The sequence below is a fragment of the Castor canadensis genome, chromosome 12 (assembly GCF_047511655.1).
Source record: "Castor canadensis chromosome 12, mCasCan1.hap1v2, whole genome shotgun sequence".
NCBI lineage: Eukaryota > Metazoa > Chordata > Mammalia > Rodentia > Castoridae > Castor > Castor canadensis.
This window is the reverse complement of record NC_133397.1, coordinates 112,955,578-112,974,692: the sequence shown is the minus strand read 5'-3', so window position 1 is coordinate 112,974,692 and position 19,115 is coordinate 112,955,578. Positions and strand designations below refer to the sequence as shown.

At 39.3% G+C, this 19,115-nt stretch overlaps 1 protein-coding gene across 1 annotated transcript; it reads right to left on the bottom strand.

Moving 5' to 3' along the window:
* Positions 1-1,548: 1,548 nt before the first annotated feature.
* Positions 1,549-3,173, bottom strand: LOC109703311 (zinc finger and BTB domain-containing protein 18-like). Its single transcript, XM_074050785.1, is given in 3 exon segments — positions 1,549-2,132; positions 2,135-2,362; positions 2,365-3,173. Coding segments are annotated over 3 exon segments (1,479 nt in total). The 5' UTR covers positions 3,062-3,173; the 3' UTR covers positions 1,549-1,578.
* Between the last annotated feature and the right edge of the window lie 15,942 nt (positions 3,174-19,115).

Genomic DNA, 19,115 nt, shown 5'->3' with positions numbered 1-19,115 from the left:
GTAAGTGCAAGACAGGAAAACAAACACTGTGCAAAACGCTTTCGCCCGCGTGCAGGTCATCAAGCCGTACACTAGGCTGCAGCCTCTGCTGCCGACACACATGGTCTACTAACCCCTTCCCCTGTCAATCAAGGCAGTCCAGTCCTTTCAGCCTGGGGCTTTTTCAGTCCATAGAATCTTTTCATGAGTGGGGGGGGGCAGAAAAGGGAGGGTAAGGAAGAAGGGGAGAAAAAGAAAGGAGGCACAAAAAAAAGAAAGAGAGAATGACCTATTGTCAATTTGTGCAGTAGTTATTCTAAAGACGCTCAACTGAGTAAATGCGTACACCTAAACTCTGAGCTGGCATGGGTTCTGTGCAATTAGAAGTTTGTTATAAATGCACACTGCACATGCAAACCTTTAAGCCGTTTGTAAACATTTATATGTTCCTTGTTATATAGCAAAGTTTTCAATTTGCAGCTTAAGTTTTTATTCAGCTTAACAGTTTCAACTTAAAGACAGTGGGAAAGTCAATTTAAATTTAAATTATATAAAATAAAAATAAAAACAGTGCATTTACGTTCTTCATAACACCAGGTTTTTTCCAAATGGTGCTATTTTTCTAAGAAATTAAATAGTTTTAAACTCACTCATTAAAGTTATACAATGCAAACAAAGACAAAAAATATATTGAAACTCATGCATTTCTGTAGCATTAATATTTACTTTTCAAGACTCAACTAAGAGCATCAACACAACCTGTCAAGTTCTTTGACACCCCCCCAGCCCGTGTAATCAATTACAGTATACAAGAACAGTAATTCACATTTTTAAACACACAGTTCAACACTGCTGAAGCTGCACTATCCTTTTCATCCCAAGCAACCTTCACAAAGACAGTGTCCCAGTGATCCCAGTGTACTGCAGAATCCCACTCACTGGGAACCGTCAGAAAACCAGAAGTTGCCACTAGAAAGTTTAAGTCAACTGCTTGTTTAAAAATAGATAATCCAGCATTTCAGAAAATTTCCATTTGGGTCTAAAAGCATTCAGGTTTCCAACAGCCAGAAAAGATTCATGCAATTTGAGACAGAGAAAGAGGCTAATAACACTGGAGGGGGATTTCTTTCTACTTTAAAAAGTGAAACAAAACAAAACAAAACCAAAAAAAAAAGAAAAGAAAGAAAAGAGAATGTTGTGGGGCACACACACACACACACACACACACAAAAGCTCAAAGACAATGCAGTGTTGACAAAATTAAGCCATATGAAAGCATTTGTGATAGGACAATTTGTTGAGAAGGTTCTTACTGGCTTCCTTAGCCTATCCTTCAAAGGAAAGACACCTCTCTATTCTCTGACTTGCTCTAAGTCTCTTTTATCAGAATGCTAAATTAGTGAGATTCTCATGCTATTATTCTAAAGTGCAAAAAACAAGTTAAGATCCCAACTTTTTAGTTCCAGGAAACAAGACTGCTTTTAGACCGTACCACAACTATATAGAGATCTATGTATATATATGTATATGTATATATATACATATATATATATATAAATAAATTATATATATATATATATAATTTATATATATATAAAATTATTTCCAAAGTTCTTGAGAGCTATCTTCTAAGGTCCAGTCTCTGACAGTGGGCAAGCTCAGTGCTTCGCTTTTGACCGACAAGGAGTTCACCAACTCACAGTGGAACTTGTGGATGTGTCTGTACAGGTCTCCGGACTGCGTGAACCTGCGCTCGCACCACTTGCAGGCGTGGGGCTTCTCGCGGGTGTGCACCACGGCGTGGCGGCTCAGGTTGTGGGAGTACTGGAAGCTCTTGCCGCACTGCGTGCACGTGTAGGGCTTCTCCCCCGAGTGAGTCCTCTCGTGGCGCTTGGGCTTGTACATCCACGAGAACGTCTTCCCACACAGCGAGCACGTGGGCACATTGACATCGGCGGTGGGCTTGCTGCGCAGGCTGTCCTGCTCGCGGAAGTGCGTGCTCAGGTGGATTTGCAGGATGTGCGGGCTGGGGAAGACTTTGTTGCATAGAGAGCACATGAAGATCTGGCCCACAGGGCTCAGGATGTTGGACACGTAGGGGAGCAGGCTGCTCTCCATGCCCCCTTCCACCTGCACACGCTCGCTCTCAGGGTCATCATCTCGTCATCGCTGGCTTTGTCCTCCCGGTCCAGCTCCCTCAAGACCGAGTCCTCCCTCAGAGGGGCCAGATGGGCCGGCTCATACTGTACCCTGTTGTTAGTGCTCACACTCTCTTTCACAGTGCTATGTTCCATGTCATAGTCATTAGTGCCAACATCACTCTCATCACAGGACGCCTCTTTCTCCACCTTCACCTGCACCAGGTTGCTTCTCAGCACGTCCTCTGGGACAAAGACTCTGTTGAGCTGCAGGGGCTGGCTACTGTTTTCCCAGCTGCTATGGCGTGTGGCTCTGCCTCTCCGCCTGCCTGGAGGATGCCTGCCGAGTCTGAGGGCAATCGCATCCACACGTTCCCAGGCTCCGCTGCCAAGTCCCTTTTGCTGGGCAGGATGTTCAGTTTTTCATCTTCACCTTCATCTTCATCACTGGGCAGGTTGCCGGCCATGTGGCTGCTGCCATCCGAGAGGCTCTCGACTTTGTCAGAACAACTTGAGGCGTCTTCTTCCTTTTTGGTGCTGTCGGCCTCAGTGGTGGCTTTCTCTTTCAGCTTCTTTTTGCAGACTTTGACAATGTCATACATGTGGAGATAACTGGCAGCTGCTAGCACGTCTTCAATGGGCAAGTCTTTGAACTGGAGTTTCCCTTCATACATGAATTCAAGCAGGAGAGCGGAAGCGGGGGCTGTAACAATGTCGCTGTTCAGATGAACAATGTCTCTTTTGTCCAGCTGGTCCTTGTAAAAGAGGTGGAAGTACATGCTGCACGAAGCCAGCACAGCTTGGTGCGCTCGGAACTGGGCATCTCCCACCAGAACAGTGCAGTCACAAAGAAAGCCCTGGTGTCTCTGCTCGCTCAGACACTGCAGCAAATGTCTACTGTGGTCTGGAAACTCCATGCTGTCTTCATAACCTTTAGGACACATAAACTTGATTAAGTCCTCTCCTCTGAGTCTTGCTGGCTCCAGGTCTGTTACATCGGTGGAAAAAAAGCAGAACGGAGCGGCCCTAAGTCACCGCGTCCCCGCCGCCACCGCTGCGTCCTCCGCCTCCTCCTCCTCCTCCTCCCGGCCGCCGCCGCCGCTGCCCCCGCTGGACTTGGTGGGCTTCCTCCTCCTCGGGCCCCCCTCCCTCCCGGCCCCCCCGCCCCCCGATCCCGGCTCCATCGCCTGCTCCCCCCCGCCCCTCCCTCCCTCCCACCCACCCCCGCTGGCAGCCGGAGGTGCGTGGCGGAGCGAAGAGGGCCCCACTCTCAACGGCTCCCCATGGCAGCAGCCCAGCGGCAGCCGCAGCCTGCCAGACACAGGAGGGAGCGAGCAAGGGAGTGAGCGCGGAGCCGCCGGGCCGGCCGGGAGCGGGAGGGGGGAGAGGGGGAGGCGGGGGGGGGGCAGGATGGTGGGGGCCGCGGTGAGGGAGGGGGCAGAGGACGCACCACGCACGCTTGCGGCGGCGCCGGCCAGATCGACATATCTATATTTTGTCCTTGCCTGAAGACTTTGTGTGAGGCTAGGTTTAACAGTAACATACTAATTAATCTGACAGAAGAAATTTCAAGGCAGCCAAGCATTCAATTTGTTGCATTGATATATCTAGCAGTCTTTAGCCAAGTTTACAGAGAGAATTGGGAGCAAAAATTAGAGTGGAAAGATTTGAAAAACTTACTGCTTGGTCAGAAAAGTCTATGTGACGTTTAGGTTAAAGGGACCATGGTTTCTGAAGAGATTACCATGATTTTAAAAAATTAAGTATTTTTCACTGGGAAAAAGGTAAAGATACTTTGAGGGCATATCAGGAACTAGCAAGACCCCACATTTGCAGTTTCAATTATGTAAAAGTATAAACTCATTTAAAAGATTTTTTTCCTTGAGAAGAGAGTAATTGTAGGATACAATCACACAGGGATGCCTAACAATCTTTCCCCAGGACTTATATCACCATGCTCAGCCTCACAAGCAGTACTGCACCATTGTCCAAGTGGGCCTAGTTACTGTTCTAGCTGATAATAGACCTTGGAATTGTCCATGTGATGCTCGTATTACAAGTGTACAGAATGCAGGAGTTTTGGGTCATGGAGGCTTCCACACAGATTTCAAAGAAAAATCTGGGAGATCAGGAAATGTGTAGCAAGGTCAGAATCCGTGAAGGCAGCCCCTGAAAGGGCAATCCATGAAGCTGTAGAAGCAAAGCCAAAGACACAATGAAAACCTCAGGAAGTTGGCATTGCTGGGAATGTGTTGTGTCTGATGAGAAAAGCCACAAGCATTGAGGAAAGTCAGCCCAAAGAGGCCATTTGAGCTGTAGCCAGCAAGGTCAAAGGGTCATTGGTGTACATGCCCTTTGGCCCTCACATCGTGTCATTGTGTGAAGCCAATGCCAAACATAGAACTCTAGGATTTAATTTTTGTCCTGCTAGATTTTGAACTTGTTTTGGTCCCAAGCCTTTTCTATATGCCCAATTCCTCCCTTTTGGATAAGAATGTTTAGTCTGTTCCCTTGTATACTTTAAGCAAGGAATTTGCCTTTTTAATTTTATGGGGACTCACATGTAAGAGTTTGCCTTGAGTCTCAGAGGAAGTACATGGACTTTTGAGCAATGATGAACTGCTAAGAATTTGGAGACCCATGGAAATGGACTAAATGCATTTTGCATTATTAGATGAACATGAACTTTCAGGAGTCAGGGGAAAATGTTACATTTTGAATGTGGAATGTCTGCCACAAACTCATGTGTTGAAGACTTGGTCTCCAGCTAGTGATGCTATTTTGGGAGGTGATGGAAGCTTTAGGAAGGGGGGAGTGGCTGGTTGGATTAAATAGATCACTGGGTATGCCTTTAAATGATATCTTTCCCCTGGTTCCTTCTGGTTTCTTCTCCTCCTCCTCCTCCTCCTCCTCCTCCTCCTCCTCCTCTCCCTCTCCCTCTCCCTCTCCCTCTCTCCCTCCCCCTCCTCCTCCCCTCCCCCCTTCTTCCTCTTCTTCCTCTTCTTCTTCTTCTTCTTCTTCTTCTTCTTCTTCTTCTTCTTCTTCTTCTTCTTCTTCTTCTTCTTCTTCTTCTTCTTTCTTCTCTCTTACCATAAGATGAGCAACTTTGCTCTGACATGCCCTTCTTCCATGATGTTCTGCCTCATCATAGCACAGAAATAATGAAGCCAGCTAGACAGACTTGACCCATGAGCCAAAATAAATCCTTTGTCCCTTAAATAGTTTTCTCAGATATTTTGTCACAGCAAGAAAAAACTAATACCCCATATAATGAAAGCTATAAAACATTGATGAAAGACATTGAAGAAGATACAAATAAATTGAAAAACATCCCATGCTTATGGATTAGAATTAAAATAAATAAAATGTCCATAATACCCAAAATGATATACAAATTCAACATAATCCCTATCAAAATCCCAATAGCCTTTTTCACAGAATTAGAAAAATACCTAAAATTTGTATGGAACCAGAAAAGGTTCTGAATAATCAAAACAATCAAGAAATAAAGCAAAGGTAGAAATATCACACTTCTTGATTTCAAATTATATTACAAGAGAAGAGTAACTAAAACAGTATGGCATAGGTATAAAAACAAACATGCAGTCAAATGGAACAGAATAGAGAGCCACAAATTAACCCAAGCATATATGGACCTAGTGGTTTTTGACAAGGGGACCAGGAAGACATCATGAGAAGAGGGTGGCCTCTCTCATGCTCTTGATGTTTTTAGACACTGCCTTCCTGTGATTCTGATCTTTGCGCATTGGCTTCCTTTTCTAAGGTATCCCAAGTAACCTCATCTTGGTAAGAGTTTCCATATAGGAAAGCTATGGTGAATGAGTCTCCCTGTAGCATAGTTTCTAGACCATGAGAATGGAGTGGGAATATCTTGGCATGTCAATATGGGATAACATTCATTAGAACCCAAGCATACTGTGAAGACGTTTTACATTTCTTGAGTGCTTGAATCATATGTTTGGGGAGGTGCCAGAATTCAATAATTCTGCTGGTAATTCCTTACACTATGCCATTTTTGGCCACTGATTTCCAGGGAGGGGACTTGTAATACTTCATGGAGATGGGAGGAGAAATAATAATAGCAGCAAACAGAATAAAGGTTGCCAGTATCATCAGTCTTTATGAGATGCCACTGTGGATTTCCCTTGAAGAGAATATGTAGTCAAGTTTAGAACTTGAGAGGAACATGAACTCGAGGAAGAAAACTGAACATGAGGAAGCTCTCTTATCTCAATGTTCATGTAAGGAACATTCAACATTCCTAGAGTGTTATCTAACTCATATCTGGTGATGAATCAATTAACAGCTAGTACCTGACGTGAAACATGTTTGCAAATTACCAATCCCAAGAGAATTTCCATTGCAAGGAGAATAAAAAGGATCATTACTGGGACTTTAGGTGTGGCTCAAGCAGTAGATGAGAACCTAGTTTGCAAGCACAAAGCACTGAATTCAAACCCCAGTCCCACCAAAAAAAAATCATCACTGTGCCCACCACTAGAAGCAGGAGTCCATACCTTTATGCCCACTGCTTGCTGGTTCACTATGCACTGCTTACTTGTTTATCTTAGTCTGGTGATATAGAAAACACAGTTATGGGAAACAAGTTTATGATTTGCAGATAGACAAAAGGTGTCAGATTAATTGTCCCTCAAGGCTAAAAAACATCTGCCCAGGAATCTTGATTGTATACTACTCTCTTTGTAATATGTGACTCACTAGGCAAAGCTTTGGTGAATAGCCTACTTCCAGGGGAGAAAGGCACAGACCCTGAGCTGTCCTGGACAGTACCTCACTAAACCAGATGTTAAACTCCATAGGAGGGACAAAAATAAGGCCTGGAATGTCCAATCTATCTCAAGATATTTAATTCCCAGCATAATTCCACAGTTATTCTTGGGAACCAAAAGCAAGAAAGGGAGAAGAGTGTGTTTATCTAAGAAATGCTGTGTTAGTTAACTTTTTATCACTGTGATAAATACCTCAGAAAAACAATGTAAAGGAGAAAAGATTCATTTTGGCTCACAGTTGCAGCAGTCTCAATCCATGGTCAGCTGACCCCATTGCTTTCAGGTAAATTAGAAATATGGTAGGGGGAGCATGACAGAGCAGAGCTGCTCATCTGATGTCAGGCAGAAATCAAAGAGAGAGAGAAAAGAAGTAGAGACAGAAATAAAGGGTCTTACACAGTGGAGTACACAAACAAAATGTGCAAGGAAAATTTATGTGTGAATGTTAGTAGATCATAGTTAGGGGAGGGTGCCAAAAGTAACTTGTGGCAAAGGCCAACCTTATCACATTTCTGCACTTGGTCACCTGGATGGAATACTCACAGACAGTTTATGGGTATGTTGAGACAGCAGAAAAAGCTGCAATTCAAAAATTTATACTGCATTATATTTGCAATAGCCATTGATGCACAAGTTCTTAATTTGATGAATTATAATTTTGTTCTTTTATTCCCTGTGCTTTTATTGTCATAGCCAATGTTATTAAATATCTTCCAATATTTCATTCTGAGTTTTATAAGTTAGCTCTTAAGTTTAGATTTTTGAGCTAATTTTTGTATATGGTGCAAAGTAGGATTTAAATTCATTGTTTTGAATGTAGATATACAGGACCATTTGTTGACACAACTGTTCTTTTACCCACTAAATGATCATAGCACTCTGTCAACAAGCAATTGATCAGTATATGAAAGTTTATTTCTAGGCTTCCCATAATATTCCATTGGTCTTTTTAAAACATTTTATTAGCATATACAAGTTGTACAGAGGGTTTCATTGTGACATTTCCTTATATGACTACAATGTACCCTGGTTAGGTTAGGTACCCATCATCATCCCTCTCCCCAGTACTTAAAATAATTTCATTGTTCTATTTTCATAGAATTATATAAAATGCATTGATCATATTCACTCTCATTCAACATCTCAGTTTATCCTGCCACTCCTACTACTACTCATCCCCTAACAGGACCTATTTTACATTCCTGTCACTCATTTTTAAGTGTGTATTCTTTCTATATAAATTTTTTATTAGGATATATTCATTATATAGGGAGGGATTCATAGTGACAATTCCGATTAGACTTATATTATACATTATTTACATGGCCCTCATCTCTCCCCCTTACCGCCCTCCCCAACCCACTTAAAGCAATTGCAAGAGGTTTCTTAGCTCCGTTTCACATAAGTCCATCTACCACATTCTTTGTTCAAAGGGTTTTCATCATGGTAGTACCTTAATCAGATTAACCCCTCTACCACTCTCCCTTACCCTTTTTCCACTACCCTCTGTTATTCAACAGCTTTCAGTGTGTTTCATTGTGCCATCTTCCTACAAAGCTACAGTGTATCTCAATATTATTAACTCTATATCATTCTCTTTTCCTCTCACTCTTCCCCTGAGTCTCTTCTATTGCCAAAACATGTATGTGTGTATATGATAATGTTTATATTTGTGTATAGATTTATCTTTTGGATCTATCGTTCACATATAAGAGAAGACATGCGACCTTTGTCTTTCTGAACCTGGCTTATTTTACTTAACATGACGGTTTCCAGTTCCATCCATTTACTTGCATTGATCTTGAGGTCTGTCCTTATGTTAATCCCATACCATTTCAATTACAGTAACTTCGTAATAAGTTTTGAACTTGGGAAGTCTGGATCCTCTGGCTTCATTCTTATTTTGAAAGATTGTTATGAATTTGAAGATTGGCTTTTTCAATGTCTGTGGAAATGGTTATTATAATTTTGACAGGAATTGTGTTTTTCTATAGATTGCTTTGACGAGATCAGGCACGTTCAGGGTGGTATGGCCATAGACTGTAGATTACTTTGAGTAGTATTGATCTTAACAAAGTTAAGCATTCTTATCAATGATTACAGAATTTCTTTTGATTTACCTAAGTGGTATTTAATTTCAGCAATATTTGTAGTATTTACCTCATTGGATACATTTATTCCTAAATATTTGATTTTTTTTATGGTACTGATGGTTGAACTCAGAACCTTGTGCATGCTTCAGCCACTCTGCCAGCCCTTTTTACATTGGTCATTTTTGAGACAGGGTCTTACTTTGTGCCTAGACTAGTCTGAACCATAATCCTCCTATTTGTGCTTCTCCCACTTAGCTGGGTATGACAGGCGTGTGCCTCCACACCCAGCCATTGGCTAGGATGGGGTCTTGTGAACTTTTCACATGGGCTTGCTTCAAACTGCAATCCTTCCAATCTCCACCTCCCATGTAACTAAGATTACAGGCTTGACCATCGTAATTAAATTAAATATTTGATCCTTTTAGCTGCTACAGATGCTTTTGTGAATGGGATTTATTTCTTAATTTCCTTTCTGCATTATGCCCTACAAATGAGTTTTGTGTGCTGCTCTTCTATCCTGCAATTTTGCTGTATTTTAAAATTAGTTCTAGTAGCTCTGTTGTGGACAGTTTGGGAAGTTTTATATGTAGAATCACATCATCTGTCAACAGAAATAGTTTTACCTCTTCCTTTCAAATTTGGGCATTTTAATATCTTTTTCTTTTCTAACATCTCTAGTTAGAACTCTTTGTAAATTATTTAATATGGGAATGCTTGTCTTTTATCTTATCTTAGGTGGAAATCTTTCAGTCTTTCACCATGGAGTATAACATGGTGAATATTGTTCTCCGTGTTGAGGAATTTTCTCTTTATTCCTAGTTTACTGTATTATGAAAGGGTGTTGCACCACTTGAGATAATCGTGTGGGGTTTTTCCTTCCTTCTAATAATGTGCTATTTTGCATTTTTGATATTCTATTGTTGAACCATCCTTACACTTCTCAGCTAAACTCCACTTGTTCTTGGTAAATAATCTCTTTAACAGGCTGTTGGATTCCATTTACTAGCATTTTTAGCATTTTTGCATGGATATTGATAAGAAATCTGATCTTTTCCCAGTTTTGGCATGAAGGTAATTCTGGTCTTATAGAATAAGTTAAGAAGTATTGTAATAAAAATTTCCATTCTTTCTGCATTACCTAATCTAGTATTCCTATATAATGTTTTATCTCTGTAAGCTCATTAGTAATGTCCCCACTTTCACTTTTTATTTTTTGTGGTATTGGGGATTGAACCCAAAGCCTTGTGCTTGCTAAGCAAGTGCTCTCCCACTTAAGCTATCCACCTAGTTGTTTGTATTATGTTTTTGAGATAGGGTCTCCCTAACTTTACCCAGGCTGACCTCAAAATTGAGATTCTCCTGCATCAATATCCCAAGTATCTGGGATTACAGGAATGCACTACCATGCCCAGCTCTCACTTTCATGTTTGATTTTGACTGTGCAGTCTCCTTTTTCTGCATAAGTCTAGCTAAACTTTGTAAGTTTGATCAAATTTTCAACAAAAACTGAATTTTGGGTTCATTTATTTTCTGTATTATTTTTCCATTCTCTACTTTGTTCATCTTTACTGCAATCTTTATTATTTCCTTCCTTTAGCTAGCTTTGGCTCTAATTTGCTATTTCTACTTCCTTAAGGTGAAAGGTTAGAGTTTTTTTATTTATTCATTTATTCACATGTGTATACATTGTTTGGGTCATTTCTCCCCCTGCCCCCCACCCTCACACACTCCCCCCCACCCCACCTTACCTCCAGGCAGAACCTGTTCTGCCCTTAGCTCTAATTTTGTTGAAGAGAAGATATAAGCATAATAAGAAAGACATAGCGTTTTAGGTAGTTGAAGTAAGGATAGCTATAAAGACAGATTCCTAGCATTGCTTCCATGTACAAATGTGTTACAACCCAATTTGATTCATCGCTAACTGATCTTTACACTAGTTCCTGATCCCCTTCCCATATTGACCTCTGTCGCTTTAAGGTCTCTGTATTAGTTCCTCTGGAGTGGGGACATCAAACACTTTCATGCTTTGGGTTTTCTACCTATCCCCATACCTCCCTTATGTGTCATGTGACCCAAGGCCAACATTGCTGTATTTGCCCTAGATTTAAAGTGCATATATGAGGGAGAACATACGATTTTTGGTCTTCTGAGCCTGGCTAACCTCACTCAGAATGATGTTTTCCAGTTCCATCCATTTACTTGCAAATGATAAGATTTCATTCTTCTTCATGGCTGAGTAAAATTCCATTGTGTATAAATACCACATTTTCTTCATCCATTCATCAGTAGTGGGGCATCTTGGTTGTTTCCATAACTTAGCTTTTGTGAATAGCACTGCAATAAACATGGGTATGCAGGTGCCTCTGGAGTAAACTGTGTCGCATTCCTTTGGGTATATCCCCAGGAGTGGGATTGCTATATGACAGATCTATATTTAGATTTTTAAGAAGCCTCCAAATTTTTTTCCAGAGTGGTTGCACTAGCTTGCATTCCCACCAGCAGTGTAAGAGGGTTCCTTTTTCCCCACATCCTCACCAACACCTGTTGGTGGTGGTGTTTTTGATGACGGCGATTCTAACAAGGATGAGGTGGAATCTTAGTGTGGTTTTGATTTGCATTTCCTTAATGGCCAGAGATGGTGAGCATTTTTTCATGTGTTTTTTGGCCATTTTAATTTCTTCTTTTGAGAAAGTCCTGTTTAGCTCAGTTGCCCATTTCTTTATTGGTTCATTGATTTTAGGAGAGTTTAGTTTCTTAAGTTCCCTGTATATTCTGGTTATCAGTCTTTTGTCTGATGTATAGATGGCAAATATTTTCTCCCACTCTGTGGGTGGTCTCTTCAGTTTAGAGACCATTTCTTTTGTTGTGCAAAGGCTCTTTTAATTTTATGAAGTCCCATTTGTTCATTCTTTCTCTTAGTTGCTGAGCTGCTAGGGTTCTATTGAGGAAGTCTTTGCTTATACCTATTACTTCCAGAGTGTTTCCTGCTCCTTCCTGTACTAACTTCAGAATTTCAGGTCTGATATTAAGGTCCTTGATCCATTTTGAGTTGATATTAGTACACAGTGATAAACATGAACCTAATTTCAGTTTCTTGCAGATGGATAACCACTTTGCCCAGCAACATTTGTTGAAGAGGCTGTCTTTTCTCCATCTTATATTTTTGGCACCTTTGTCAAAAATAAAATGGGTATAGTTGTGTGGACTCATATCTGGGTCCTCTATTCTGTTCCACTGGTCTTCATGTCTGTTTTTGTGCCAGTACCATGCTGTTTTTATTGCTATTGCTTTATAATATAGTTTGAAGTCAGGTATTGTGAAACCTCCAGCATTGCTCTTTTTGCTGAGTATTGCCTTGGCTATTTGGAATCTCTTGTGTTTCCAAATGAACTTTAGGGTAGATTTTTCAATCTCTGTGATGAAAGTTATTGGGATTTTGGTCGTAATTACATTAAACATGTAGATTGATTTTGGTATTATAGCCATTTTTACTATGTTGATTCTACAATCCATGCGCACAGGAGAGCTTTCCACCTTCTGTAGTCTTCCTCAATCTCTTTCTTCAGGGGTTTGTAGTTCTCCTTGGAGAGGTCATTCACATCTGTTGCTAAGTTTACTCCTAGGTATTTTTTGAGGCTTTTGTAAATGGAATTATTTCTATATATTCCTTCTCAGTTTGTTCATTGTTGGTGTATAGAAAAGCTAATGATTTTTGTAAGTTATTTTGTATGCTGCCACCTTACTGTAGCTGTTTATGGTGTCTAAGAGCTATTGAGCAGAGTTTTTTGGGTCTTTAAAGTATAGGATCATGGCGTCTGCAAATAGGGATATTTTGACAGTTTCTTTACCTATTTGTATTCCTTTTATTCCTTCTTCTTGCCTAATTGCTCTGGCTAGGAATTCCAGTACTATGTTGAATAGGAGTGGTAATGGTGGGCACCCTTGTCTCATTCATGATTTTAGGGGAAATGGTTTCAGTTTTTCACCAATAAGTATGATGTTGGCTGTAGGTTTGTGATATATAGCCTTTACTGTGTTGAGGTACATTCTTTCTATTCCTAATTTTCTTAGAGCTTTTATCATGAAGTGGTGCTGGATATTGTTGAAGGGTTTTTCTGCTTCTGTTGAGAAGATCAAGTGGTTTTTGTTTTTGCTTCTATTAATATGCTGTGTTACATTTATGGATTTGCATATGTTGAACCACCCCTGCATCCCTGGAATAAGCCAGCTTGGTCATAGTGGATGATCTTTCTGATGTGTTGTTGGATTTGGTTTGCCATTACTTTATTGAGGATTTTTGCATTGATATTCATTAAGGAAATTGGCCTATAATTCTCCTTTATGGAGGTGTCTTTGTTTGATTTGGGGATGAGAGAAACATTGGCTTCATAAAGTGATTTAGGCAGTTTTCCTTCCCTTTCTACTTTGTGTAATGGGTTAAGGAGGGTTGGTATTAGTACTTTAAACATCTGATAGAATTCAGCAGAGAATCCTTCAGGTCGTGGACTTTTCTTTTGTGGGAGACTCTTTACTGCTGCTTCAATTTCATTTTGTGTTATAGATCAATTCAGGTGATTAATATCCTCTTGGTTCAGTTTTGGATGGTTGTAAGTATCTAGAAATCTGTCCATTTCTTCAAGATTTTAAAATTTGTTGGAATACAGGTTCTCAAAGTAGTCTCTGATGATTTCCTGGATTTCTGTGGTGTTTGCTATTATCTCCCCTTTTACATTTCTGATTTTACTGATTTTGGTTTTTTTCCCTCATTTTAGTCAGCTTTTCCAGGGGTCTTTCAATCTTATTTTTTTTTTCAAAGAACTAGGTTTATGTTTCATTGATTCTTTGCATGGTATTTTTGTTTCTATTTTACTAATTTCAGCCCTTATTTTTATTATTTCTCTCCTGATTGTTTTGGGATTTGCTTATTTTTGTTTTTCTAGGAGTTTGAGATGTAGCATTAGGTCATTGATTTGAGATCTTTCTGCCCTTTTAATATATGCACTCATTGCTATAAACTTTCCTCTTAGGACTGCCTTTGCTGTGTCCCGCAGGTTCCAGTAGGTTGTGTTTTCATTTTCATTAACTTCCAGGAAACTTTTAATTTCCTCTTTTATTTCATCAATGACCCATCGATCATCGAACAGTGTGTTGTTCACCTTCCAATTGTTTGCATGTTTTTTACTGTTGTTTTTGTCGTTGATGTCTAGTTTTAATACATTGTGATCAGAAAGAATGCATGGGATTATTTCTATTTTCTTATATTTGCTGAGGCTTGCTTTGTGCCCTAGGATATGATCACTTTTTGAGAAAGTTCCATGGGCTGCTGAGAAGAATGTATATTGTGCAGAAGTTGGATCAAATAGGGTTTTTTTTGTTTGAAATCTTTCTCCTTTTTGAATATGGACATTTAATGTTAAAATGTCCAACTGAGGATTACTTTTGATGTATTTTATAAGATTTGGTATTTTGTGTTTCTATTTCCATTAATCTCTAAATATTTTCTAATTTTCCTCCTATTTTCTACTTTGATACATTGTTTATAATTTTGTTGTTTTTGCTTATTTTGTTCCATATGTTTGGGGATGTTACAGTGTTTCTTCTGTTAATGATTTCATCCCATTGTAACTGGAGAAAATGCTTTGTAAAATAGTTATCTTTTAAAATCTAATGAGATTTGCTCTCTTGCATTGCATGCAGTGCATCTTGGAGGATGTCTTATGTGCATTTGTGAAAGATTTGTATTCTGCTATTTTGGGTAGCATCATTTTCTTCCTCATATCTTCTGCAATTCTGGCTTAGTGGTTACAAATTTCCTTAGTTTGTGCTTATCTTGGAAGTTTATTCTTCATGGATTTTAAAGGATAATTTTTTTGGATATAGTAATCTTGGCTGGAAGATACTTACTCTCAGGTTTGAAATATATCAATATAATGAAATGTATCTCATTCCATAATTTCCTGGATTTGAGGGTTTGTGCTGAAAGATATGATGTAATTTTTATAAATTTTCTTTTGTAAGTAACTTGGTACTATTTTTTTTGGTGGTTGTGGTCTTGGGGTTTGAACTCAGGGCGTCTTGCTTGCTAGGCAAGTGCTCTACCACTTGAGCCATTCTGCTGGTGCAACTTGGTGCTTCTTTCTTGAAGCTTTGAATATTCTTTCTTTGTTCTATACTATTGGCACATTAAGCATAATATGATAGGGAGAGATCTTTTCTAGTCATGTCTACTTGTGGTTAGAAATCCCTCCTGTACTTGGATGTTCATATCTTTCCCTAGATTTGAGAAATTTTTCTGCTATAATTTCATTAAATGTGGTTTCCATGCTTTAGTTTGTATCTGAGCTCCTTCTTACACAGCAACGATTCTTAAGTTTAGTCTCTTGATTATGCCCCAGAGTTCTTGAAAGTTATGGCCATGGTTGCTTTTTTTTTTCTTTACTGCAGCTTGAATGAAACATTCCCTTGACCTTGTCTTCAATCCTTGATAATCTTTCTTCTACTTGATCTAGGTTATTGGTGATGCTTTCCACTGTGTTTTTATTTGATTTACAGAGTTTTTCTTTTCCAAGATTTCTATTTGGATTTTTACAGAATCTTAATTCCTTTCCAGATTTCTTATCCAAGTTGTAGGATTCCTCATCCAGGTCTTGAATTGACTTCTTTACTTCATTCATCTCTTTGTTTGCATCCTCTTTGAGGTCAATGATCATTTTTAAAAGTAGATTTTTTAATTCTTTGCCCAGCATCTCAACCATTTCTATGTCTTTGGGTTCTGTTTTTGAGGAATTATGATTTTTTTTCACATTTCTCATGTTTCTGCCATGTGATGTGCACATCTAATGGAACTGATACATCTTTCTATGGTGTTCTTTTTGAGCTGCCATCTCTTGGGATCACAATCCCACTACCAATCAGAAGAGACAAAGAAGGTAACAATAACAAAACAACAATTCAAAAACCAGTTATCACTGGACATGTTGTCTCATGCCTATAACCCCAGCTACTCAGGAAGAGATGATTGACAGGATCGCAGTTCAAAACTAGCCTGGACAAAAAGCTAGCAAGATCCTGTTTCAAAAATAATCCAAGTATGGTGGTACATGTCCATAATCCCAGCTATATCTGAGACTGGCTGCAAGATCTTACCTGAAAAATAACTAAATCAAAAAATGGCTGGGGGCACAGTTCAAGTGATAGAGCACCTGCCTAGCAAGCAAGAAGCTCTAAATTCAAACCAAAGTACCACAGCCCTCCCCCATGATATTTAAATGTAGTAAAATGAGCAACTGGAAACATGAACTTCTCCAGTAAGCTTAGAAAAGAACTGAAGTAGCATATTCACAGGATAAATCAGGAATTCAAAGATTATTAAAGCTAGGCTGGGTCATGCACCAGTGGTAAAACACCTACCTAGCAAGAGTAAAGCTCTGACTTTGAACTCTGGTATTGCCAAAAAATGATTAAAGCTAAAATTATTAATAAGTGATTTTTTTAAAAAAGGAGGTAAGACAGGGAAAGGAAAGAAGCAGCAAAGTAAGAAAAATATGTAGGATGAAAGTCTAAGAAATAATGGTGAGAGACATTTATCATAATAAATTAGATATAAGGCAAGCAAAACAGCAAGAACTACAACAATAAAAAGTCCAGTCAATATTTCTTCTTTCTTCAGAAGAATTATGAAGCTTATCATTTGTAATTTATTTAATGTGGGGAAGTGGGTTATTGAGTCATTTCTTTGTGAAGGTTAGAGCAGAAAGGGCTGTTGTAGGCCAAGCCCTGCTCTGTGATTCCCTCTGGGGTGTGCATGTTACTATGCCTATTGTTGGGCTAAATTCCTGCCAGTGTTTTTCCACATGCAGGCTGGGGGATGAGGCAAGTTTAGTAGTTTCCCTTAAGCTTCTCCCACCAACTGAGTTCAAATATACCCCCATTAGATGCCCCCTCAACCAAAGTGGCATGGCATGAGAAATTTCAGAACAGTGGCTGCATTTCCATCAAATGCCTCTGGCACTCTGAATGTAGAAAGAAGGTAGATCAAAGCAATCTGTGCTGGTGGGGAAGGGTATGGGGTGCTGAGTAATTCTTCATGCTCTGGTCAGGCTAGGGTCTGTCCTAATATCCACCACTCATATTTGCACACAACTGGTCTGTCTTTTTCCAGGCTTCAGATCCCCCAGCGTAGTCACTATCAGCTTCCATCTACAGTGCAGCATGTACCTCCTACTTAATAGACTTCTGTCTGTGAATCTATGGTCAAGTCATAACCAGTTTCCTGGGTCCATACTGATGCTCAGGGTGGTTATTTGTATAGCCAATATGGAAGGGTAGGCTTTTGAGCTTTGCAGGTATAAAAATGCATGGCTGTCTTCTCTTCCTGGCCAAAAGATTTGACTGTACAGCCTTTTCTAAGATGAGTCCCATCCCCAAAGCACCAAGGAACAAGGTAGGATTACATGTGACCCCTTATCCAGTATCTGCTTGCTGTTTGGATCACAAGTCTCCCATTTAAACTATGTTTATTTAGAGTGCCTGTTAATGTGCCTGTAAAACTCACCAAAGCTATCCACTTCTCTTTTAATTACAATTCCACTGGAAATGGATTTTTCCACTCTACTGTATGTTGGGGTCCTATTTTTCTTTTACAAATCTTAAATTTAATATTTCTGGATTTTACCTAATCTTTAACTGTCTACTGTTTACTCTTGCCTTCCTTTATCTTTCCGTGCCACCAACTTCGCCCTGAAGCCACACACCGTGTTTTATTTTAGACTCCCATAGAGACACAGGATAGTGCTGGGTGTCTCTAATGAACCATACCCCTGACCAAAAAAAAGAAACTTTTGAATTTGATGTAATCCCATTTTTCACTGTCAATTCTTCCTATTATTTCCTAAGCTATTGGAGTCCTACTCAGAAAGTTGTGTCTGTATCTTGAAATATTTCCCTTATCTTTCTCTGTAAGTGTTTCAAGGTTTCAGGTATTAAATTAAGGTCTCCAGTAAATTTTGAGTTGATTTTTGTACAGGTGAGATATAGGGATCTAGTTTCAGTCTTCCACATGTGGATATTCAGTTTTTCTAGCACCATTTGTTAAAGAGATTGTCCTTTCTCCAAAGTATTTTTGGCACCATTGCTTGACAGGCACATGACTGGCTGCATGCATTCATGTCTGAGTCTTGTATTCAGTTGCATTGGTCTATGTGCTGTTTTGTGCCATTGCTGTGCTATTTTTATTCTATGACTCTGTAGTACAGTCTGAAATCAGGTAATATGAAACTTCCAGCATCACTCTTGGCTAATTGGGGTTTGTCATGCTTCATCTCAATAGAAAAACCTTTGACAAAATTCAATATCCCATGATAAAGACTCTGAACTGAAGAAAACTGAGAATAGAAGACTCATATTTCAACATCATAAGGGTTGTTTGTTTATAACAAAGCCATAGACAATATACTGAATGGGGGGAAAATTGAAAGCATTTCCTTAACATCAGGAAGAAGACAAGGAAATCTACTCTTTTATTCAATGTAGTGCTTGAAATCTTAGCCAGAGCAATAAGGCAAGAGGAAGAACAGAGGATACAAATTATTCCTGCTTTTAGATGATATGATCATATATTTAAAAGACCCAAATACACCTCCAGAAAAACCATTAGCTCTGATAAATACTTTCAGAAAATCAACAGGATAGAAAATCAACATACAAATATCAATAGCTTTTCTATACATCAATAATATGCTCATTGAGAAAGAAATCAGGCAAACAATCTCATTTACAATAACCACATAAAAACCATAAATATACCTAAATAAGAAAGTGAAAGACCTCCCAATGAAAACTATAAAACACCAAAGAAAGAAATAGAAGAATATGCTGGAAGGTGGAAAGATTGCACATATTCATGGATTGGCAGAATTATATTGTTAAAATGGTCACATTACCAAAGGCAATCTACAGATTAAGTGCATTCCTAACCAAAATTGCTGTCTTTTTCCAAGCTTCAGATCCCCCAGTGTAGTCACCATCAGCTTCCATCTACAGTGCAGCCAATCTTGAATTTAATATTTTCGTTTTTAACTTTAGTAATTTATATA